Source organism: Phoca vitulina, unplaced genomic scaffold (assembly GCF_004348235.1).
Source record: "Phoca vitulina isolate PV1807 unplaced genomic scaffold, GSC_HSeal_1.0 scaffold36, whole genome shotgun sequence".
NCBI lineage: Eukaryota > Metazoa > Chordata > Mammalia > Carnivora > Phocidae > Phoca > Phoca vitulina.
The window spans coordinates 3,494,147-3,515,471 of record NW_022589739.1 but is presented as its reverse complement, the minus strand read 5'-3'; the positions used below and the strand labels follow the sequence as shown (position 1 = coordinate 3,515,471).

Here is a 21,325-nt window from a genome sequence, read left to right as displayed (position 1 = left end):
GAATACCTCAAAAGGCAGCCAGATAATTGAGGCTTGCATACCATCCTGAGCTAAGAGAAGGGATAAGAGTCTGGGGCTTCAAAGGGGAGGAAGGCAATCACAGGAAGGTGAGAAGAGGAAATACATGATAAACAAAATTTGCCCTGCAATGCAGATAAGTCTCTCAGATGAAAATGCAATCTCTAGTAATAGCTCTCTTGCTGGTACAGGGCCCCTCTCTAAATGTAATTTCCCCTTGCAAAAGGGTAACTTTTATACTATTTTCAGTGCTTCTCCAGTGTCTGCAGTTTCTCAAAATAATCTTTGTGCCAAAGAGGCATATTTTGGGGTGGCATAGTCTCTTACCCTTCACCTGCCACTGGACCTTATCCTGATGACAAAATGACCAAGTGACAAGAGTTAAACACAAAAAGGAAAGGTCAGGGAGTCCAGCTCCCTCTGCTGCAGATCAGCAGTTAGTTACAAATGATGGGCTCTTTCATCTGGCTCCAGCCTGGCAAGGGATCTGGGGGCGAAGAATTCTGGGTTTCATTTTCCTTATTTCTCTGAGCTACTTCTGGCAGGAACATTATAAGCAAATCAAGTTTTGATCAGTCAAAGCCTATTTGAAATTTCTAGGAGCTGCCGCCCATTCATTTATTAAACAAATGTATTTATTACCTCCCAAATCCTGTGCTAGACAGTGGGAAAGAGGGAGATAGAGGTGAGTGAGACACAGTTCCCCCCTTGAGGCACTCGCAGCTGGGGGGGGGGGGGGAATATATGCCTGTAAAAGGGTAACTGCAGTTCAATGAGGTGGATCCCATGACCAAGGTCAACATTGGGTACCTTGAATGCACAGAGGAAGGGCAGCTATACTAAGCCAAAGGCTTGAGCCCCATTCTAAAGGGCCAGGAGGTATTAGGTGGGTGAGAAAGGGCTGAGTCACCTTGGGGAGATGATGGTTTATGCAAAGGTATGGTAGCTTGAAAAAAGCATTTCTGGTTCAAGAAACTTCAAGTAGTTCAGTAGGGAAGGAGGTATCCTAATGCTGATGCTTTGACATCAGAGGACACTGAGCTAGGTTCTGGTTCCTTTGCTTATTAGCCACATGCAGGGGAGTGAATCCTTGGGTTTCTTTGAGCTTCATCCATAAACCCCACCTTACAGGAGTGGAGATGAGCTAAGGTAGTACCTAACACATAGACCACAGCCAGTACTTGGTGGCCGGTTTGGTGATGAAGATGAAGATGGTGGTGATGGGGATTGAGGGTACTTGTGGGGGAGGAGATATGAGGCTGGAAGAGGAGGCAGATCTGAAGCATGGACTTTGTGTTCCATGCTAAAAAATGTGGACATTATCCCTAAAGTCAAAGGAAGAATGTTAAGAAGAGAGTGAGCTGGTCCAATGTATGCTCTCGAAAGGTCCCCATGAGGGACTGGAGTGGTATCAGGAGAGGAACCCTTGGAGGCAGGAAGGAGTTAGGAGGCCCAGGTACTCATATGACGGTGGGACAAGGGCCACGCGGTGGGGTGGCCTCTCAGAGCACCACCGACGAAGCTGTTGCCTGTGATTTCTCAGACTTACGGGGACAGCTCGGCTCCCTCATGGCAGGGCCTGACCACATAGAGGAACAGAAAATCCAGGCTCCTATTATCATTGGAATTAGCTGCTTTTCTGACTCCACAAATGTCCCACTCAGGCACACTGAAGTATGCTTTTTCGGTTTAAAATGGAAAGGAATAACAGTGGCGAGCTGCGGGTGGTGGGATTACAGGTTGTCTCTATATTATTCTTTTTGCTTATCTCAATTTTCTGAATGTTCTACAATGAAATAATAAGAAAAAATAATAAGAAAAAAATCCATTATAAAAATGTTTTCTAAAAAAACAAAACTGCAGGTAGTTTCAATCAAAACAGCAATTCTTTCCTTACTACCTGAGTAGGGAAATGCTCGATTGAATTACAAATGGGGGGGGATATTGTTGAGAGGATCCAACTTCAAACTTTTAAGGTGTTTATTTTCTTCCTTTTGCTTTGAAAGATTATGCCAATGAAGACAGACCAAGACATGTGAAGAGCCTTGAGTTTGAAAAATAATAGTCATTTTTATTGTGATCGCTTCAAGTACAGATTCTTTCCATGATTTTTACTTCAGGAAGCTTCAAGAACAGGAAAACTGCCCCATAGTTATTGGCTTATTGATATTCTCTTTTTAAGGAAACCAACATCTCCTCAAAGAGAAGTCCAAGTGACAATAGCATCTCAGCCTGGGTTGTAAAAACAAGGAATTGCAGATGGGCCCCGGTGAAGTTTAGTGAAATTCAGTGGGAACTAGAGACAGAGGTCTAAGAACTGAAATTTTTCAGCTCCGTGCTCCAAAACATTGAATGGCCATGCCTAGGTCCCATGTTCATGGAGTCACCTCAGATAGACATGCACCATTAGGCTGTCTTGTAAGAGGTAGCATCTTTTTTTTTTTTTTTTTTTAAAGATTTTATTTATTTATTTGAGAGAGAGAGAATGAGAGACAGAGAGCATGAGAGGGAGGAGGGTCAGAGGGAGAAGCAGACTCCCTGCCGAGCAGGGAGCCCGATGCGGGACTCGATCCCGGGACTCCAGGATCATGACCTGAGCCGAAGGCAGTCGCTTAACCAACTGAGCCACCCAGGCGCCCGTAAGAGGTAGCATCTTGATTACAATCTTCAACTTGAGGTTTCTTAAGAAGGTAATTATAATAGTAATGAAAAGAGTTCACATAGTTTTGTAGTACATCAAGTGTCTTAGCATGTAATCCTTACAAGAAGCCTATGAGTTAACTTGAGTCTTGTTGTAGAGATGGAGACAAGGAGGCTCCAGGAAGCTGACTGATTGGCCTGAGGCCACACAGCTGGAGAGCAGAGACAGGACTCTGATCAGCTCTTCAGACTCGGTGCTATTCCTCCCCCCCCCCCTTCTAACGACTGGTCTTAGTTACCTCATTTTCACTAGACCCACTCATTCAAAGGGCAGGTAGGGTCCATAGGGATAGGATTAGTTCCTATTGCTGTTACAACAAATTACCACAGATTAAGTATCTTAAGATGAGGTAAATTTAATCTATTATACTTGTAGAGATCAGAAATCTAAAATGAGTCTTATAGGGCTAACATCAAGGTGGGAGCCAAGCTGGTTCCTTCAGGAGGCTCCAGAAGGCTTCTTGCCTCTTCCAGAATGTCAGTGGCTGCCGGCATGCGGGGGCTTGTGGCCACATCACTCCAATCTCTGCTTCCATCCTCACATTGCCTTCTTGTCTTTTGTCATCAAACCTGTGCCTCCTTCTTACAAGGACACTTCTATTTCAGGCCCCCTGAATAATCCAGGATAGCCCCCCTATCTCAAGATCCTTGATTTAATCACATCTTCGAAGTCCTTCTGGTCATAAGGTAACATTCGCAGGTTCCAGATTTTAGAACATGGATATCTTGGCGGGGGGCGGGGGGGGGCGCATTGTTCAACCTACCTTGGGAATATTTACTGAAAGGTCCTTAAATGTAAAATTCTCTGAATTTAAATTTAGGTCATCATTTTTTTTTTAGTTTTCTATTTTTAACCTTTCGATTTTGAGCGCCTTGGGGCTTTCATGTTTGTTTGCTTGCTTGCTTGCTTGTACTTTGAAGCAAAGTTAACTCTGACTCCCCGTGGGAAGTAACTTACCTAAAGCTCCATCCTCCTGCTATCTTTCAAGGATGGATGCAGACAGCAGGCTTCTCCAGGGTTTGGAAAGGGCCTGGAGAATGGTACATTCTCTCCTGTTAGGCTTCTCCGGCCTGCGGCCGTTTACTGAGCACTTACTATGTGTCAGGACCTGTGCAAGCATTCTGCATTCCTTTATAGCAGATTTATATCTTGCAGCAAGCCAGGAAGGTAGTTCTCATTAGACCACTCTTCAGAATGAGAAAATCAAGGCTCAAATAATTAAGTAACGTGTCCAAAGCTGCACAGTAAAGCCACAGAGCCTCTGAAACCCAAGCTCTTCATACAGTGCTCTTGCAAAATTAGAACATTCCCAAACCCAAGTAATGTATGGACCTCTTTTACAGGGCATATGTAAGCTCACAAACCCCTAGGGTTGAGCTGTAATTATTTTCATTATCATATTATTTAAATGTGTGCAAAGATAACTGGATATTAACTCTTTATGCTTATAGCTCTCATATGACCATAAAAGCAAAATAAGGATAATCATGCTAACACAAACCACAAACCTTTTAAAATGCTAATTAGGAACATTGCTTGAACGTGGTGGGTGATGCTGTTTTGTTGACATTGACTGCTCACAATCCAGATTTGAGGCTGGCTGCCAGGGTCCTTCAGAGTTGGCTGTGCCCGTACACCAGAGTCCCTTAACCTAACTCACCTCTCCCGCCCGCTGACGGCACGCACATCATTTGGGCTTTACCCAGCGAGAATGTCATGAATGTGTTAACTCTGCCTCTCTTTTTCCACGAACTGTAGCAGCTGGGCTCTCTGGGCAGCAGCTGGAGTCCAGATTGGCATGCGTGAAGTTAGGACCCCGCTCCTGGGAACCGCACCTGGGGTGGCGAGGGGGGGGGAGGGGCGGCAGGCAGGAATGGGCAGAGGGAGAGGCTGAGCTGCGTTGCAGGCCCAAAGAAGGCCTCCGCCAACATCACATGAGGCGGTTTTATCCGCCAGTGCAATCCCCAAAAAGAACTGACAACCGAGGGATGCCTGGGTGGCTCGGTCATTAAGCATCTGCCTTCGGCTCAGGTCATGATCCCAGGATCCTGGGATCGAGCCCCGCATCGGGCTCCCTGCTTCGCGGGAGCCTGCTTCTCCCTCTTCCACTCCCCCTGCTTATGTTCCCTCTCTCGCTGTGTCTCTCTCTGTCAAATAAATAAAATCTTAAAAAAAAAAAAAAAAAAGAACTGACAACCGAGGGCCGCATTTTCGCAGCTTTCCCAGCAGCTAAGGAGGGACCTGGGCAGAAGGTCATGGTCCACAGTAAAGTTGTACAGAACAGCAGTGGGATATAAACACAAACACATCCTGGCTGCTGGAATTGCCTGGCACTGCTAGATTATACGACCCCCGAGTAAAGAGAATATTTGAGGAGAATAAAAACTTTGATTCACCGGACATTCGGTATATTTGATTAAGCACCTACTATGAGATGGGTGCTTTGCTAGATACCTTCTGGTGGGAAAGACATGTAAGTGAAAAAATAATCATGCAAATAATAATAATGCAACATGGTTGAGGTCACGGAAAAAGAGGATCCAGGGGTAACAAGAAGGCATCACCAGGGCAAGGAGGTAGGGGAATGGGAGATGTTGGGCAAAGGGTACAAAGTTACAGTTACATAGGATGAATAAGTCTAGAGATCTAAGGTACGGCACCGTGACTATAGTTTAAAATACTGTATTGGGGGCGCCTGGGTGGCTCAGTGGGTTAAGCATCTGACTCTCGATTTCGACTCAGGTCATGATCTCAGGGTCGTGGGATCGAGCCCCCATCAGGCACTGTGCTCAGCATGGAGTCTGCTTGAGATTCTCTCCCTCTCCCTCTCCCTCTGCTCCTCCTCACATTGGTGCTCTCTCTCTCTCTAATAAATAAATCTTTAAAAAATAAAAATAAATAGGGGCGCCTGGGTGGCTCAGTCGTTAAGCGTCTGCCTTCAGCTCAGGTCATGATCCCAGGGTCCTGGGATCGAGTCCCACATCAGGCTCCCTGCTCAGCGGGGAGCCTGCTTCTCTCTCTCCCACTCCCCCTGCTTGTGTTCCCTCTCTCGCTGTCTCTCTCTCTCTGTTGAAAAATAAATAAAATCTTTAAAAAAAAATAAAAATAAAATAAAAATAAATAAAATAAAATACTGTATTGTATACTAGAAATTTGCTAAGAGAGTAGATTTCTAGTGCTCTCACCACAAAAAACAAAAAGGCAACTATGGGAAGAGATGAATATGTGAATTAGCTTGAGTGCAGTAACCATGTTACTATGAGCAGGTACACCTCGTTTTATTGCACTTCACTTTACTGTGCTTGCCAGATACTGCTTTTTTTCCCTTTTTTTCTTTTTTTAACAAATTGAGGGTTTGCAGCAACCCTGCATTGAGCAAATCTTTTGGCGTCATTTTTCCAGTGACATTTGCTCACTTTGTGTGTCTGTGTCACATCTTGGTCATTTTTGCCAACTTTTTGGTCATTCTCTTTTTGGTAACTCTTTGGTAATTCTCTTCAAACTTTTTCACTACAATTATGTTTGTTATGGCAATCAGTGATCATGACTCTCTGAAAGCTCAGATGACGGTTAGCATTTTTTGGCAGTAAAGTATTTTTTGATTATGCACATTGTTTTTTTAGGCATAATTCTGTGGCACCCTTACCAGACTTCAGGGTGGTGTGAATATAACTTATATGCATCAGGAAAGCACAAACTCCATTTTATTCCCCTTACTGTGATACTAGCTTTCTTGTGGTGGTCTGGAACTGAACCCACCAGATCTCCAAGGCAGGCCTGTGTCTGTACGTCAAAACACGGTGTTGTACACCTTAAATATATACACTTCTACTCAAAAAAATATTAGGCATTTCAAAGGAGGAGTTGCTTGAGGGGACAGGGATATGTAGCCACAAATGGACAATTACACGGAAGGAAGTGGTGTGGAGACCTGCGCATGTAACTAAGTAACCAGGGCTACCCGTTCATTACCATTCGCCTGGCCCTTCACTTAGGCCATCTCCCTCAGTCCTCACATACTATGATTAATCTACTAGAGGACATGCCCACAAAAACGGGGACTTTGTCGTCTTGTCCACTGCCCTATGCCCCATGCCCAGCACAGTCTCTCACCCGTAAAGGGAGCTCAATAAATCCGGTTTTATGCATGAGGAATCCGCTCAGAGAGGACAAGCGACTTCCCCAAACTTACACAGCATGTAAAGTGGCTGAGCCAAGATTTGAACTTCGGTCTGACTTATTCCACCACACTGCTCTTTAATTCCTGGTCCCCTATGCCACAATCATAACTAGAAGCTGGGTTTCACAGCCAGGGAAACATCCCTTACCAGGGGAAGCCTGGCAGAGGCCAGCCTCTTACATTCCCGGAAGGGACACCACTTTAGCGTCAGCCACAAGGCACAACGTCTCCTGTTACCTCTGCAATCTGTCCCCGAACCTCTGTGAGGACATGGGGTGGGGTGTCTCAGGAATGAGAAGGGTTAAGCTTTTACAGCTTACTGAAGCTGTTCCTTTGCATTTAAATTACACAATTGAAAAAAACCAGCTTCTGGAATCTTATTTGATGCTAGCCTTCTGAGCACCTTAAAGCATGCCTATTTCTCCACCGGCCGGGTCATTTGGAGCTTCATTACTTAATAATTTGAAAGCTTTGTATGGAAATCAGTGGATGAAGGGAGACGAAGTGAAATGTTATTATATTTAAGGACCCAGCAAAACAAGCTCACAGGACGGTACCTGAAGCTTCTACCTTGCTCTCTAATTCAATATAGGGTATTTTAGAGATCATCTCATTAATGATATAGCTCTTTTAATAATGAACCCAAAGACCATAGAGCAGTGTAAAAACACACACGTATATGCTTTTGTATCTTTTTTTACTTTGCTCTATGGTCTTTTTTTTCTTTTTTAGATTTTGTTTATTTATTTTAGAGAGAGAGTGTGCGTGGGCAGGGGAGAGGGAGAAAGAGTCTTAAGCAGACTCTGCGCTGAGCACAGGGCCGATGCGGGGCTCAATCTCACGACCCTGAGATCACAACCTGAGCTGAAACCAATAGTCAGACGCTAAACTGCACCACCCAGGTGCTCCTGCTCTATGGTCTTTGAAGTCATCATTAAAGGGGTTACTTCACAAATGAGATCATCTCTGAAGTATATTAAATTATAGAAAGCAAGGTAGTTTGTGTACTCGTCTATTTGTATAATAATCTAGCTACTATTGTGCAAAGAAATGCAAGAAAATGGGTGTGTGTGTGTGTGTGTGTGTGTGTGTGACAGAGAGCTAGGATTTCAACTATGTGACAAGAACATACAAATATAACAATGAATTGATAGTAGCTGCTAGGTAAGGATGGTGGGATTATGGATATTTCTTTTTGCATCTCTCTCACACACTCTCTTTTTCTCTCTAACATCCTATAATATGGTTGCATTATTTGGTGTTTTTTTTTTAATTCAAAGACCTTATTTTAGTAGGTGAGGTCATTTCCATCCTGACCGAGCGCCTACCTGGCCCTCCTCACTTGCATTAGCAGCTGTATCTCAGAATACTTGAGTGGCGGGGCACCTGGGTGGCTCAGTCGGTTAAGCATCTGCCTTCGGCTCAGGTCATGATCCCAGGGTCCTGGGATCGAGCCCCAGGTCAGGCTCCCTGCTCCACAGGGAGTCTGCTTCTTCCTCCCCATCTGCCTCTCCCCCAGCTCGTGCTCTCTCGCTCTCTCTCTCTCTCTCTGTCTGTCTTAAATAAATAAATAAAATCTTAAAAAAAAAAAAAAGAATACTTGAGTGGCTTTGTCAGTGAAGCTGTCCTCACATCCCCACCTCTGCGAGCCTGGCCCTCCCTCACACACCCTCCCCTGCTCTGCTGTCCCCAGAGAGCCCATCAGAGTGTGGCCCTCTGTAACTGCTCATCGTGCAGGGAAGGCAAGCTCCACGAGGCAGGGACTGGCGTCGCTCTTGTTCTGGGCTCTGTCTCCAGCCCCCGCGGTGGAGCCTGGCAGAGGGTGCGGGCTCCCCCAGGATCTGCCGGGCCCCCGGCAATGGCCATAACCTCAGCCGTCAGTGGCCACCGCACCGCACCTTGCTCTCCCCTCCTCTTGCTCCGGCTGGAAGGCCGCCCCTCCATCTCGGGTCTGGATCTGGCCTCTTCTCATCTTTTCAAGGACCCCACTCCTGCAAGTGCACCCTCTCTGTCTCCGGCAACAGCCCTTTCTCTTTCTGCATTAGATTATACCCTTCCACATACCAACATGCCGTAATGTCACTCATCTTTTAAAGACTAATCTCACATGTCCTTCCTGCTCTTGCCAATTTTCTCGCCATCCCGCACAGCAGACTCCTCCAAAGAGCTGTCTGGGCTTGCGCCCGCTCGTCTTCCTAACCCCGCTTCGGGTGCATCTGCAGCGGTGACCAGCGAGGCAGCGGTGGGGCAGAAGGGGACCATGGGGGCATCGGGGGATAGTGGTGGCAGCGGAGAGCAAAGGGACAGCAGGGGGACAGTGGGGACAGCACAAGAGCTTTGAAGAGGCCCTGGGGCAGAACCTAGTGCCCTCCTGTCTCCCTGGCGGTCCCGTGTTAGGTTCTTTGCCGTCCCCACCCTCTTTTCTGTCTCTGCCTACTCCCCAGGTTCTCTGTCCCGTAACTTTAACCACCACCTACATGCTGATGCCTTTCAAATTCATATCTCCAGCCTGGACTTGTCCCTCGAACTCCAGCCTCATTTATCCAACCGCTGACAAGACACCCCCTTGGAGTCATCCTTGACCTCTCTTTGTTTTACAGCCCTCATCCACTGTCTCCTCAGCTCCCATTGCTCTCTCCTGGTCCGATGCCCCCTGCCTGCCCCCTGCCTACCCTCCCCTGTGCCCCAGTAGCACTTACTGTCCCGGAGCGTTCAGCAGAGCCCTCTGAGCATATCAATCAAGTCACACTCTCCTGCTTGCGGACCCTTCAGCGACATCCTGGTCCCACAGCACTCACAAGAAGTGCCCTCGGACCCCCGGGAGGGCCGCGCAGGCCAGAGGCTTCCTCTAGCTTGTCATTAATTAATCTTTTAATTAACTCACCCATTAATCATCCCCTGCATACTTCCTCCAACCCAAGCCAATACTGGGGGCACAGGGAGGACACAGTCCCCAGCCCTGCTCTCCCGCTGGCTTCTGGGGCCAGACCTGGACTGGAGCTGTCCTCAGAGGAAGGTGGGGTGGGGGTGGGGGAGGCAGGGAAGAGGGCCGAGGGGTGTCCAGTGCTATGCTGCGGAGGGTTGGGGCGCCACCCTTCCAGGCACCTGCCGCAGGACCTGGCCTAGGCTTCCTTGAGACCCCTGCCCGGTCAAAAGCAGACAGCTTCTGCTGAGCGTGCCCTCTCCCGTGTGATGTCCGAGTCTCACCTGGCCTGGCCCCTTTTCTACTTCTCTGCACTGGCCCTGGCACTTAGTTCTTTTCCGATTGCTGGAGACAGGGTGGAAGGTGGGGAAGAGGGCCTGGGAAGGGGCTGGTGGGACGGAGAGACAGACATGCCCCATCGACCTCCCCAGCTCCCTCTGCTCCCTGGGGCAGACTTTCACGAGCATTACAAAGGACAGAATGAAAAAGCCCGGAAAATGAGCTTAAACACAGGACTGACACTTCGGTCACCAAAGGACAAGCTAAATCGATGCCTGCGGCTAGCAGAGGCACACAGAAGGAAGGCCCTCTCTCTCAGGTCACAGGGTGATGCCCATCCTCAGAGCGCTCCACCTGCCAGCGTCAGATGCACGTGGAGGGGCAGACCCGGGGGGCTCTGATGGGCCCTTCCCCTCCGGCTTCAGAAATGCCAAGCTGCTTTCACAAAACTGTCTCACGGGAAAACCGTTATCTACAGCATGATGCAATTTTCCCATCGGAATTACAGGCTGTGTTTGAAAAGAACTAAAAAGAAATTGAATTTGAAATGCTTCTGTGCAACCACCTCATCTTCTTGTGGATCTGCTAACGGGCTTGAAATAGCGGATCAGACGTGGCTTGTGACAGCAGCTGGGGCCCCGGGGGGGCGAGGCTCGCTAGCACCCACCGGGGGCTGACTCAGAATTTGTGAGCTCTGACCATGGTTCCTAACGCGGCCCCTTGTCCTGGCCCGTCCCTCTCCGTCAGGTTCAGGCAGTTCCAGCAGAGCTGTCTGGCGGCACTCTTCCCCGCCCTGCCGGTGCCCCGACCCACCTGCTCCGTGCTATCTCGGAGCATCGCTTCACATGGCTAGGCCGACGGACTGCTGGTAGACCGAGCCTCGGAGGACACCGGCCCTTCCTGTCCACAGCCTCTCATTCATCGACAAATATTGCTTGAGCACAGTCCTAAATATTGATAGTACTGATAGTACAGCATGGAGCGAAACAGAGGAAAGCCCTTGTCCACGGGGTCCCCTATTCTAGCAGGGAGAGATAGACCATAAAAAGTAAATAAGCAGGGGCGCCTGGGTGGCTCAGTCGGGTAAGTGTCCGATCTTCATTTCCGCTCAGGTCATGGTCTCAGTGTCGTGAGATCCCAAACGCCATGTCCAGCTCTGCCCTGAGTGTGGAGCCTGCTTAAGACTCTCTCTCGGGCACCTGGGTGGCTCAGTTGTTACGCATCTGCCTTCGGCTCAGGTCATGATCCCAGGGTCCTGGGATCGAGTCCCATATCGGGCTCCCTGCTCAGCAGGAGGCCTGCTTCTCCCTCTCCCTCTGCCTTCCGCTCCCCCTGCTGGTGCTCTCTCTCTGTCAAATAAATAAATAAAATCTTTAAAAAAAAAAAAAAGACTCTCTCTCCCTCTCTCTCTGCCCCACCCCCTGCTCCCTGCTTGTGCACATGCTCTCTCTCAAAAAAAGGGGAGGGGGGGTGCCCGGGCGGCTCAGTTAGTTAGGCCTTTGGACTCTTGGTTTCAGCTCAGGTCATAATCTCAGAGTCATGAGACGGAGCCCCATATTGGGCTCCATACTCATTGGGAGTCTGCTTAGGATTCTCTCCCTCTGCCCCTCCCCCCACTCCCTTCCTCCCTCTTCTCTCTCTCTCTCTAAAAAAAATAAATCTTTTTTAAAAAGTAAATAAGCCAAGTCGACAATATATCAGTGACCAATGTGATGAAGAAAATACAATCAGATAAAATGATGGGGACGTGCCGGGTTGAGGAGCCAGCAAGGGACTGCTATTTTCTTTTAATTCCTTTTTTGAAAGAGAGGGAGCGAACTCATGCAAGTGGGGGGAGGGGGCTTGAGGGAAGGGGAAAGGAGCAGAGGGAGAGGGAGAACACCAAGCAGACTCCACACCCAGTGCAGAGACTGACGCAGGGCTCGATCTCATGACCCTGAGATCACGACCTGAGCCAAAACCAAGAGTGGGTCACTTAACGAAATGAGTCACCCATGCGCCCCATGGGATTGCTAGTTTTAAGAGTGGGGACAGGGAAGACCCCAAGAGAAGGTGGCGTTTGAGCAAACACCTGGAGGAGGCAAGGGAACGAGGCTGTGATACTTGGAGGATGGCGTTCCTGGCACAGGAAACAGCAAGTGCTAAGGGTGCCCAGCGTGTCCGAGGAAACAGGAGACGTCCAGAATGGCCAAGACACACGGAGGGAGGGACAGAACCCTGAGGGTTAGAGTTAGTGAAGTAACGAGGGGCGGCATGGCCACTGAATGGGCTAAGAGCTGGACACTGACCCTTGGCAGCGGTGAGGTCATTGGTGATCTTGACCAGAGCAGTATCAGAGGAGGGAGGCATCTCAGTTACTTCATCTGAAAAGTGGGAACCATTTGCCTCCCTCCCTCAGAGTTCTGCAGTGCGGACCTCATGAGACCACGGGCAAGCCAGAGAGCACCACCAATATGAACCATCTGTTTTTTTTTATAACCCAATAAACCCAGAGCTTGTTGAAACAATGGGAAACTATGACGCTGGGCACAATTGATTTTAAAGATGCTTATAGCCCCATTATCACCTCATAAAATGGCTCATTTCCTGCTGCTCATCACCAGGACACCCACCAAGGGATGAAAAGTTCCCCTCAGACATGGAAGCCATCAGCGTTGATATTTTTTATGGATAGTAATTGGGAATTCTGGGAAAGGATAGAAGCAAATAATGGAGCCAAGCACCGTTCACCAGAGTCTTTACATAAGATGCCCTCACAGAGGGATCCGGGTGACCCTGTGTCTCAAAGCAAGGGTTCTTTGGGGAAAAGCGTCAGCCAGGGGCAGCCATGCTCTTGAAAAACGAACAAAATGGAAGAGGGACGAGAGCAAGATGAAGAGGAAGAACAGACAAAATGAAAAGAGCAGGAGTTTTGGAGTCAAACGTATCTATACTGAAACCATGGTTCCTAGGTGGTCTTCACCAAGTCACGTGACTTCTCTGAACCTCCATTTCGTCATCTGCAAAATGAGATGATAGCTATTCCCAAAGGTTTTCCTAAGAAACCAGCTGATGAGTGCAAGGAAATGCGCGATGGGGGGTGGGGGCGCTCTCTGTGTGAGCATGTGGGTGTGCATTTAATATCGTTGGATTCCCCCGCTTCAGGAGCAGTTCCTCTCCAGCTCAAGAACCCTGCGCCTCCCCTGCTCTGCCTCAAAACCAGTTCTGAGGGCAGCATGAACACTGCCAGTATCCTGAACACTGTCCGAGTGCGGCTGTAACATCCAGAACTCAGAGTAGGCTAGGACATGGCCTGGGGCCAGCTGAGGCGCAGGTGGGCAGGGGGGCCCTGCCCTTTCTCGAGTGGCTGGCTCTCCTGCATCACAGCTCAGCCTCCCAGCTCCCCTCTGCCTGGCTTCCCACGTGACCAGTGTGGTCTCCACAGTCACACTGAGGTTTGAACTCTAGCTCTGCCATTGACCAACTGGGGAGCTAATCTGGCCAAATAAATGTGTTTCTGAGGATTAAAAAGTGTACACCTACCTACCCTGCAAATGTGTTGTAAGGATTAAATAAAATGCTCTATGAAGGTAGTTAGCAAGATGCTTAGCACATCAAAACAATAGATCACTGTTGTTATTGTTGTTGCTACTTGCTTTGATCACTTTCCTCTCTGATTATGGACTGCACCCTTATCTCTTCCTGCGGGGAGGAGGCAGGTTGTGGGGACTGACTCCCAGACTGTAGGCCTAGGGCGGGACAGGCTCAGTGCCACTGGCAGCAAAGGGGGCCTTAGGATGAGGAATGAGGTTGTGGTTCAGGACTGGGAGGTGAAGGTTCAGGCAGGCACAGGCAGAGAGGGCAGAGAGGAGGTGAGGAACAAGGCAGGGAGGAGGTGACAGACCCCGGTCTTTCACTGTGGGCATGACTGAGATGTCCAGAGCCCTCCAGGATTGACCCTCCGAGGGTCAATGTTGGGTGGGGTTGGTTCTGACACCAGCCCCCACCCGATCCCTCAAACCCACATTCTTACTCTCAGCTCGCTCAGACTTGCTATCTCCTAATACCGATGTGATTTCCACCTCCAACCTGTCCCCGGCCTGTTTTCCCCCCAACATGACCCTCCTTCCTCCAGATCCGACCTCAGCCTACGGCCGGTTGGGAGCTGTGTGATTCCCAGTTGGTGTCAGGGCTTCTGAAGTTGGAGTACAACTGTAACATCTTCACAATATTTTTACCGAAAGCAAAACAAAAGAACTCATCCCCATGGGGGCGCCTGGGTGGCTCAGTTGTTAAGCGTCTGCCTTCGGCTCAGGTCATGATCCCAGGGTCCTGGGATCGAGCCCCGCATTGGGCTCCAGCCCTGCATCGGGCTCCCTGCTCAGTAGGAAGCCTGCTTCTCCCTCTCCCACTCCCCCTGCTTGTGTTCCCTCTCTCGCTGTGTCTCTCTCTGTCAAATAAATACATAAAATCTTTAAAAAGAACTCATCCCCATGAAGATGGACACTAGTGACCTGTGGTTTCTTTGGGGCTTTTTATCTTAATTGGCATATCTCTGGAAAAGTGCTAATGTCATACAGAAGAGGCATGAACTGTGAATACCCTGAAATACTTGGTTTGAAAAGAGTCCTATGGGAGATGTAGAAGGGCTCTAAGGATTCTTGAAAGATCCTTTCTGTGCCTTAGAGACTTGTTAAAACAGCTTTTCATTTAAGTCGAAAGTTTGGATGGCTTACTCTGACTTTAAGTCCTTCATTTTCCAGAATGGAAAATGCCCAGCCCCCCAGCAGCCCCATCCAAGGCTCACCCAGCTACATAAACCTCCATCATATGCTCCCTGAGACTCAGAGCTTGACGTTAAGTGAGGGAGTGTTCTCCCAAGGCGTTGTGGGTTTGGAGATGCAACTGTGTGTTTCACAATCTGTACTCAAGCAGTGCAAATTGATTCTCATACCAGCTTGGCCTGAATGTAAATGAGAGTAAGAATAGTAGCTAATATATGTTTATTCGGGCACTGTATTAGCACATTCTATGGATTATGTCATTTAGTCCCCCAACAACCTCATGTAGTAGAGACTCTTTTTATTTTTGTTTTTAAGGTGTATTTATTTTAGAGGGGGGGAGGGGCAGAGGGAGAAGGAAAGAGAGAATCTCAGCAGGGTCCCCAGTGAATGCAGAGCCCGACATGGGGCTCGATCTCACCACCCTGAGATCGCAACCTGAACCAAGAGTCACATGATTAACCGACCACGTCACCCAGGTGCCCCAGTAGAGAGACTCTTTTTAAATCCCATTTCACAGATGAGAAAGCTAAGAGAGGTCAAGAGACTTGCCAAAGGACACAGAGCTATCTAATGGTGCAGTCCGGATTTGAACTCAGGTGTGAGTCTATAGTTTATGCCCTCAAACACATTCCTGTCCCATCGGCTGGTGCAGTAAATACTAAAAAGTTTGGTAGTATTGACTGTGCCTAAAATTGTGGCAACATGGGCACATACACATCTTGTGGGGGTGTAAATTGGTACGGATTTTCGGAGCACGATTTGGTAGGTCCTACCAAAATGATAAATTTGCTTCATCTTTTAATCATTCCTGGCAATCTATAACACAGGAAGCCTTGGATTTGTAAACAAAGAAATACATATGCAAGTGTTCATCATAGCATCACGCGTGGAAATAAATATCCACCAATAACGCTGGTTAAGTAAATTACAGAACATCCATGCCATGGAATTCCACTACACATCAAAGGCTTTGCTTTTTCAACAATTTGCTGAGTATCCATCACACTGGATATGGCCATGAACAAGCAAGCCAGACACTCTCCAATCCTGCAGAAGTTAGGTTCTACCAAGAGAATTTTGATGCTTCAAAAATTTTTAGCTTTTTAAGTAAATTTTCCATAATGCTCCTGCTTTCTTATTTGATTGGCTAACACAAATGATCCCAAACAAGTAAAAATAAGCTGTTGACCATGCAGGTGGATGCAACCACTAGCTGAGACAATTTACAGCAAGAAACTGTTCTAATGCCCACACACGTGGATCCGCCATCCTTGGAGCTTCCATAGCTCTCAAAATTACAGGTAGAATTTCATCACCATAAATAAACACTAATGGAGGGCCCAAACAACTTTTGTTGAGTTATATACTGCAAAAGTAAAATCAATATGTCATTAGTTGGGACTTGAAAACGAAGGTTTAATTATAATGCAAGATAAATCTGCAGGGCCAGCTAACTTGGTGGCCATCTTACCTCCACCCACATTGATTTTACTTCTTAGTAAAATATTTCTTCAAGGGCAAAGGGATGGTCATCAGACAGTATCTCGTTAATTGGCTCTCCTATCTTGTATTTCTCTTTTATACATCTGGACTTGGTTTACCATAATTTGAAGATCTCCAACACTAAAAATCAACAAAAGGATTGCTATGATGCAGGATCTACTGACATGGAAAGTTTCCCCTGATATGATATTAAGGAAGAATTTTTAAATCATGGTGCAGAATAAGATGTTCAGTATGATGCAGTTTTTGTGGGAAGAGCTCTATCTAATGTACACACACACACACACACACACACATGCACGCGCGTGCGCGCGCGTAGTTGCATATGCATAGTAAAAGGTCTGGAACGATACACACCAAACTGTAACATTCTGGAGAAGGAGGCGGAAGGCAGGGTAGGTGCCAGGGCGGAATATGCTCCACATTCACACTGTGTGCTTCTGTGATGCTAAATTTGTCTACAGTAAGCATGTACAATTCTGCTTATGCAATATTCTGTATGTATAAAATCGAAGGAAAATAAAGTATACCAGAGCTAGATGATGAAGGCCATGCAGGAGAACTCAGGAATTAAGACATTGTCATGGAAGTTGTAGGCAGCCGCTGAAGGGCTGAGGCAGGGAATGGGGATGGTTGGATTTGCAGCAGCGTGGAGGTGCACTGGGGGGAGGAGGAAGGTGTGGAGGCCATGGAAGGGCTCAGAGGACTTGCAGACCGAGAGCTTTTACTTGGACTTGGAGCCCGACCGCTGTGAGGAGCGGGAGATGGAGGACTGGAGGAGCCCTGGAGGAGGTGCGGGTTTCTGGGGTCAGAGGCAGGGCTCACATGGGACGTATGAGATGATACCTGGGCAACCAGGTCACGGGAGACCCAGCACTGGTGTGTCTCACACGTAACTTCATACTAGACAGCCTCTCTCAGCCATTCACCAGATATTTATTAGAAAAGAGTGAGGGATACGTTCCCAACCAATAAACAAGTCTCCCATGAGCCATGTAAACCACTCGGTTGGACTGAGAAATGCTCTCCTTGCAGCCATGTGAATGTGGGGGTGTCTTTGCATCCAAAGATTCTTTCCTCTGACCAAAAGAGGGAACCATCAGGGAAGCCTGAGCTCAAGAAGAGCTGTTGCCTCTGCTAGCTTGTCCCCAAGACCGGCTGTGGGTGCCCGGGGCCACGCTAGATCTGGCTGAGCTCCTGTCCTCTGAAAGGCCCACCACCCAGTGGGCTGCAGGTGAGGCGATCCAGGCCAGAAGGCTTTTCAGAATCTTTGGGCCTGAACCTGGGGACACCTCTGATCTCCTTCCAGTTTCCTCAGGGCTGTGGGATCTTCTGGGCATGGTACCCACCAACTGAGAAGTTTACTGGTTCCCCGTAAGTATGTTCTAGGCGCTTATGCCAGGCATGGCTCTAAGGACTAGGGCAGAGCTCTAAGCCAGCCAAGCAAGTCTCTGCCCCCCTGGAAACCAGGGACCTGTTCAGTCAGCAACAAAGTTCTTCCTTCCTCAGCTGGTGACATTCTAGGTTTTTCTGGGCATAGTGGACGGTGGTGTCTGAGCAGCGCTGGGCCCAGCCAGGGGACGGGGAGATCCAGGACCAGCTGAATCACTCCAGGGAAGGTCCCTAGGCAAAGCCAAATCTGGGCCTGTGGAAGTGTTAAGCCTTGAAAAGGTTATGATATTCCTCTGCTCCGATGTGTAATTGAAAATAAAAACCCAAACAAACTGCAAAGTTAAGCAAGATCAACAAAGTTCTGATTTTTGCCCCTCGATGATGACTTAATGCTTCAAAATGCTAATCATCAAATTCTTCCTCAAGAAAATCATTTTACGTGCCTGTGCTACATGCTGTCCGAAGCAAAATAGAGCAGAATAATATGAGTGGTGTGAGGGGGGCTGGCCCCAGACTTTGTCCTGGCCTCCTTGTCCAAGGGAGTCTGATCAGGCATGCGGGTCTCAGCAGCAGGAGGGGCCCCGGGAAGGACAATCCTCTGGAGCAGGTGTTGGCTACACTGCAGCCCCTCATGTAGCCATGGCCGGGACGCAGAGCACGTGACCTGCCCCCTGGGCTGGCCACGATATAGAAGTCTAGCCAGCCGAAGCAGAGTCCAGGTCAGAGCTCTGGCTACAGTGGGGGAGGGGTGGACTGGGCTGGAAACCCAAGTGTGGCTCGGGGGCCCATCCCTGTGCCGCACACACCAGACACAGTGGCCGTTCAGCCCCCCACCCCCTGGGACTGCCGAGACTCCGGGGCTTCCCTACCCGGGGGCAGGCAGGGCCTCCACAGCAGGTAAGGGAGTGGGGGTGGACGGTGTCACCATGTCAGACCTCTTGTTCCCAGGAGCCTGGCTCTCCTCGCTAAATATCTCTTGTCCTTTTTTGCAGAGTGATGAGGTCCTCACCGTCATCAAAGCCAAAGCTCAGTGGCCAGCCTGGCAGCCTCTCAATGTGTAAGTAGCAACCAGACCCTGGCCATGCCCAGCCCTGTCCCAGCCTTGTACTCAGAGCCACCCAGCTTCTGGCCACCGCCTGCCAGTTGTGTCAGTCAAGTCAGCAATACCTCTCAGGGGGAAGAGCAGGTGCGGTGCGCTGCCCACGTGTGGGGAACCACACTTGCCCGTATCTTCTCAGGAGAACAGGTTTGGTCTCTGTTTCCCCCAATGGCTCTAATACCACAGAACCAGACACAATGAAAACCATTCTGTGTTCACTCATGTTCTCAGCACAGGCCAAACATGCCTTCGCACACAGGGGTTCTCACCTGAGGCCAAGTCTGACTCACGGAAGGCTAGATTTACCCGTTTCCATTCTCAGTCCCCGTCTCTTTTCTGTCTATTCTATCTCTTGAAGATTTCATCCTCCCTTGCATTTTGGTGACCAAGGGTGTGCTGATGGTCCTATAAACGACCATTCCCCCAGGTAGATATGTTTGTGTGTAGGTAAGTAGGCAGATATGTAGATAGGTAAGTAGATAGATCATCTATCCATCCGTTTCTTGGACACCTCTCTGGAGAGGGTGTACATGGACCTGGAACCCATCACTAAGTCCTATGGATTCTGCCATCTTCATATCTCACAAATCAGTTTCCACCTGACCCTTCTCCCACTGTTAGCTCCGACCACCATGTTTTCTCACCTGGACTGCTTCAACTCTTCCCTCTTCCATTACGCTGTCACTGGAATGATCTTTTAAGAATCCAAATCTGATTGTGTCCTCCTCTCCTTAGAATCCCACCATGACTTCTCTTAGTCTCCAGGATCACTTTGTGAGGCCACCGAGAGCCGGACACACACCAGCCCCTGCCTCCTTTTCCTCAGGACTCAGGTCTTTCTCCTCCCTACTCTGCACCTTGCTCTGGCCACACTGAATCCCATGCAGTTCCTTGAGCGGGCTCTGGTTTCCCTCATCCTCTAAGGATGCAAGATTTGGAGCAGAGTTCTCGCCAGCCACATGAAAGTGGTTGATGATGAATGGCTCTGCCAGCTAGTCTCTGGAGTATCTATACCCACTAATGATGGCATTGAGGAAGACAGCAGCAACCTGGGCAATGCTGAGATTCTGCTCAGTGGGAGAAAAGGCAAATTCCAAATGATAGGAGGGGAAGCACAGGGTGAGGTAGCAGGAGCAGAGGGAGGAGGCGCTCTCACACTTGACCAGCTGGGAGCAGGAAGCTGGTGCCATGCCAGGCGCCTGGTGCCCACCTCCTTAACCATTCGGCAAATCAGTGGTCCATTCCCCACGACGGGCCAGCCCTATACAGCCAGTCCCCACCCCATGGAATGCCCAGCGGGGGGATGCGGTGGGGGGAGATGGACCAAAAACAGAGTTCTACCATTCCAGAGCTGCCGTTTGCACACGTTCAGGTGGCACCACATATACGGAATATATATAATATGACGTCATCATGGTAGCCGTGTACGCTCCAAGGGGGTAAATGTTATGATGAGGATATCAGTGGTTCCAGAAGACCAGAGAAGGCTCACAACCCCGCCGAGGGTTGGGGAGAAGTCATGAGGGCCTTGTTTAGGAGACGTCCCAGGGCTGTCTGGAAGGATGCTCCTTGCCTCTGGACAGGCCCAGATCTGGGTAGTACTGAGGCCTGAGGCCCTACGTGGAGACCTGAGGAGAGAGAGAGGCCCACCCTTGGAGAGCTGACCCAAGGCAGCCCAGCTGGCTGCATTGAGGCCTTGTCTAGCTTGCTGTGATCTCCTCTGAGGAAGCTGGGCCCAGAGTGGTTGAAAATCTGCCGAGCCCTGGAAGTGCCTTTCCCTCCAAGGAGAAGCAACAGAGGCAGGCCCTGCTGCCCAGGCTGTCCCCTGGTAGGTGGGCATTTGTCTGTCCCAGGCCTGTCCCACCAAAAAACACTGATGTGAATTCACAGAGGCCCTGAGCCCCCTTCACATAATAATCATCAATCAGAAAAAAAGGTCCACCATGAATCGTGCTTGCTCAGGCTCTCCTCAGCGGCTCCCAGCTCCAGAACCTGTATGTGAAGGAGTCCTCACCATTGGCCCTCGAAGCAGGCAGGGGCTCAGGGCCAGGGAGCGGTTGGGGGCATCTGGGCCAGAGTTTGTGGATGCCAATGTTAATACCACTAAGCAACCCTGAGCCCAGTTTTCCCTTAAGGAGCCTGGGTTTAGGAAGATGTAAAGCAAGGTGCTTCCAAAAGGAGTGAGGAAAGAGAGAAGAGAGAAAAAGAAAGCTGAGAGCTGACCTTTTTGTTTTGAGCACCTACTATGTGCCAGGTACCCGGCTAGGCACTTCTGTTCCTTATCCCACTTCATTCCTCACACATACCCCACGAGGTAGGGATTTTGAGCCTCACTTCGCAGACAAGATTGAGGCTCAGAGGTTCCATGGCAGGTCCAACCTCAGCATCCAGCTCCACCGGCGGAGGAACTAGAATTCCAACCACATCCAGCTGCCTCCACCACCTGTGCCCTTCACTTCTAACAAAG

At 49.1% G+C, this 21,325-nt stretch overlaps 1 protein-coding gene across 1 annotated transcript in view; it reads left to right on the top strand.

Moving 5' to 3' along the window:
• SPON1 (spondin 1) overlaps nt 1–21,325 on the top strand; it is a 250,264-nt gene that overhangs the window by 203,555 nt on the left and 25,384 nt on the right. The window contains exon 7 of the mRNA XM_032427131.1: nt 18,752–18,816. Within this exon, the coding sequence (XP_032283022.1) occupies nt 18,752–18,816 (65 nt within the window). The remainder of the gene's footprint in view (nt 1–18,751; nt 18,817–21,325) is intronic.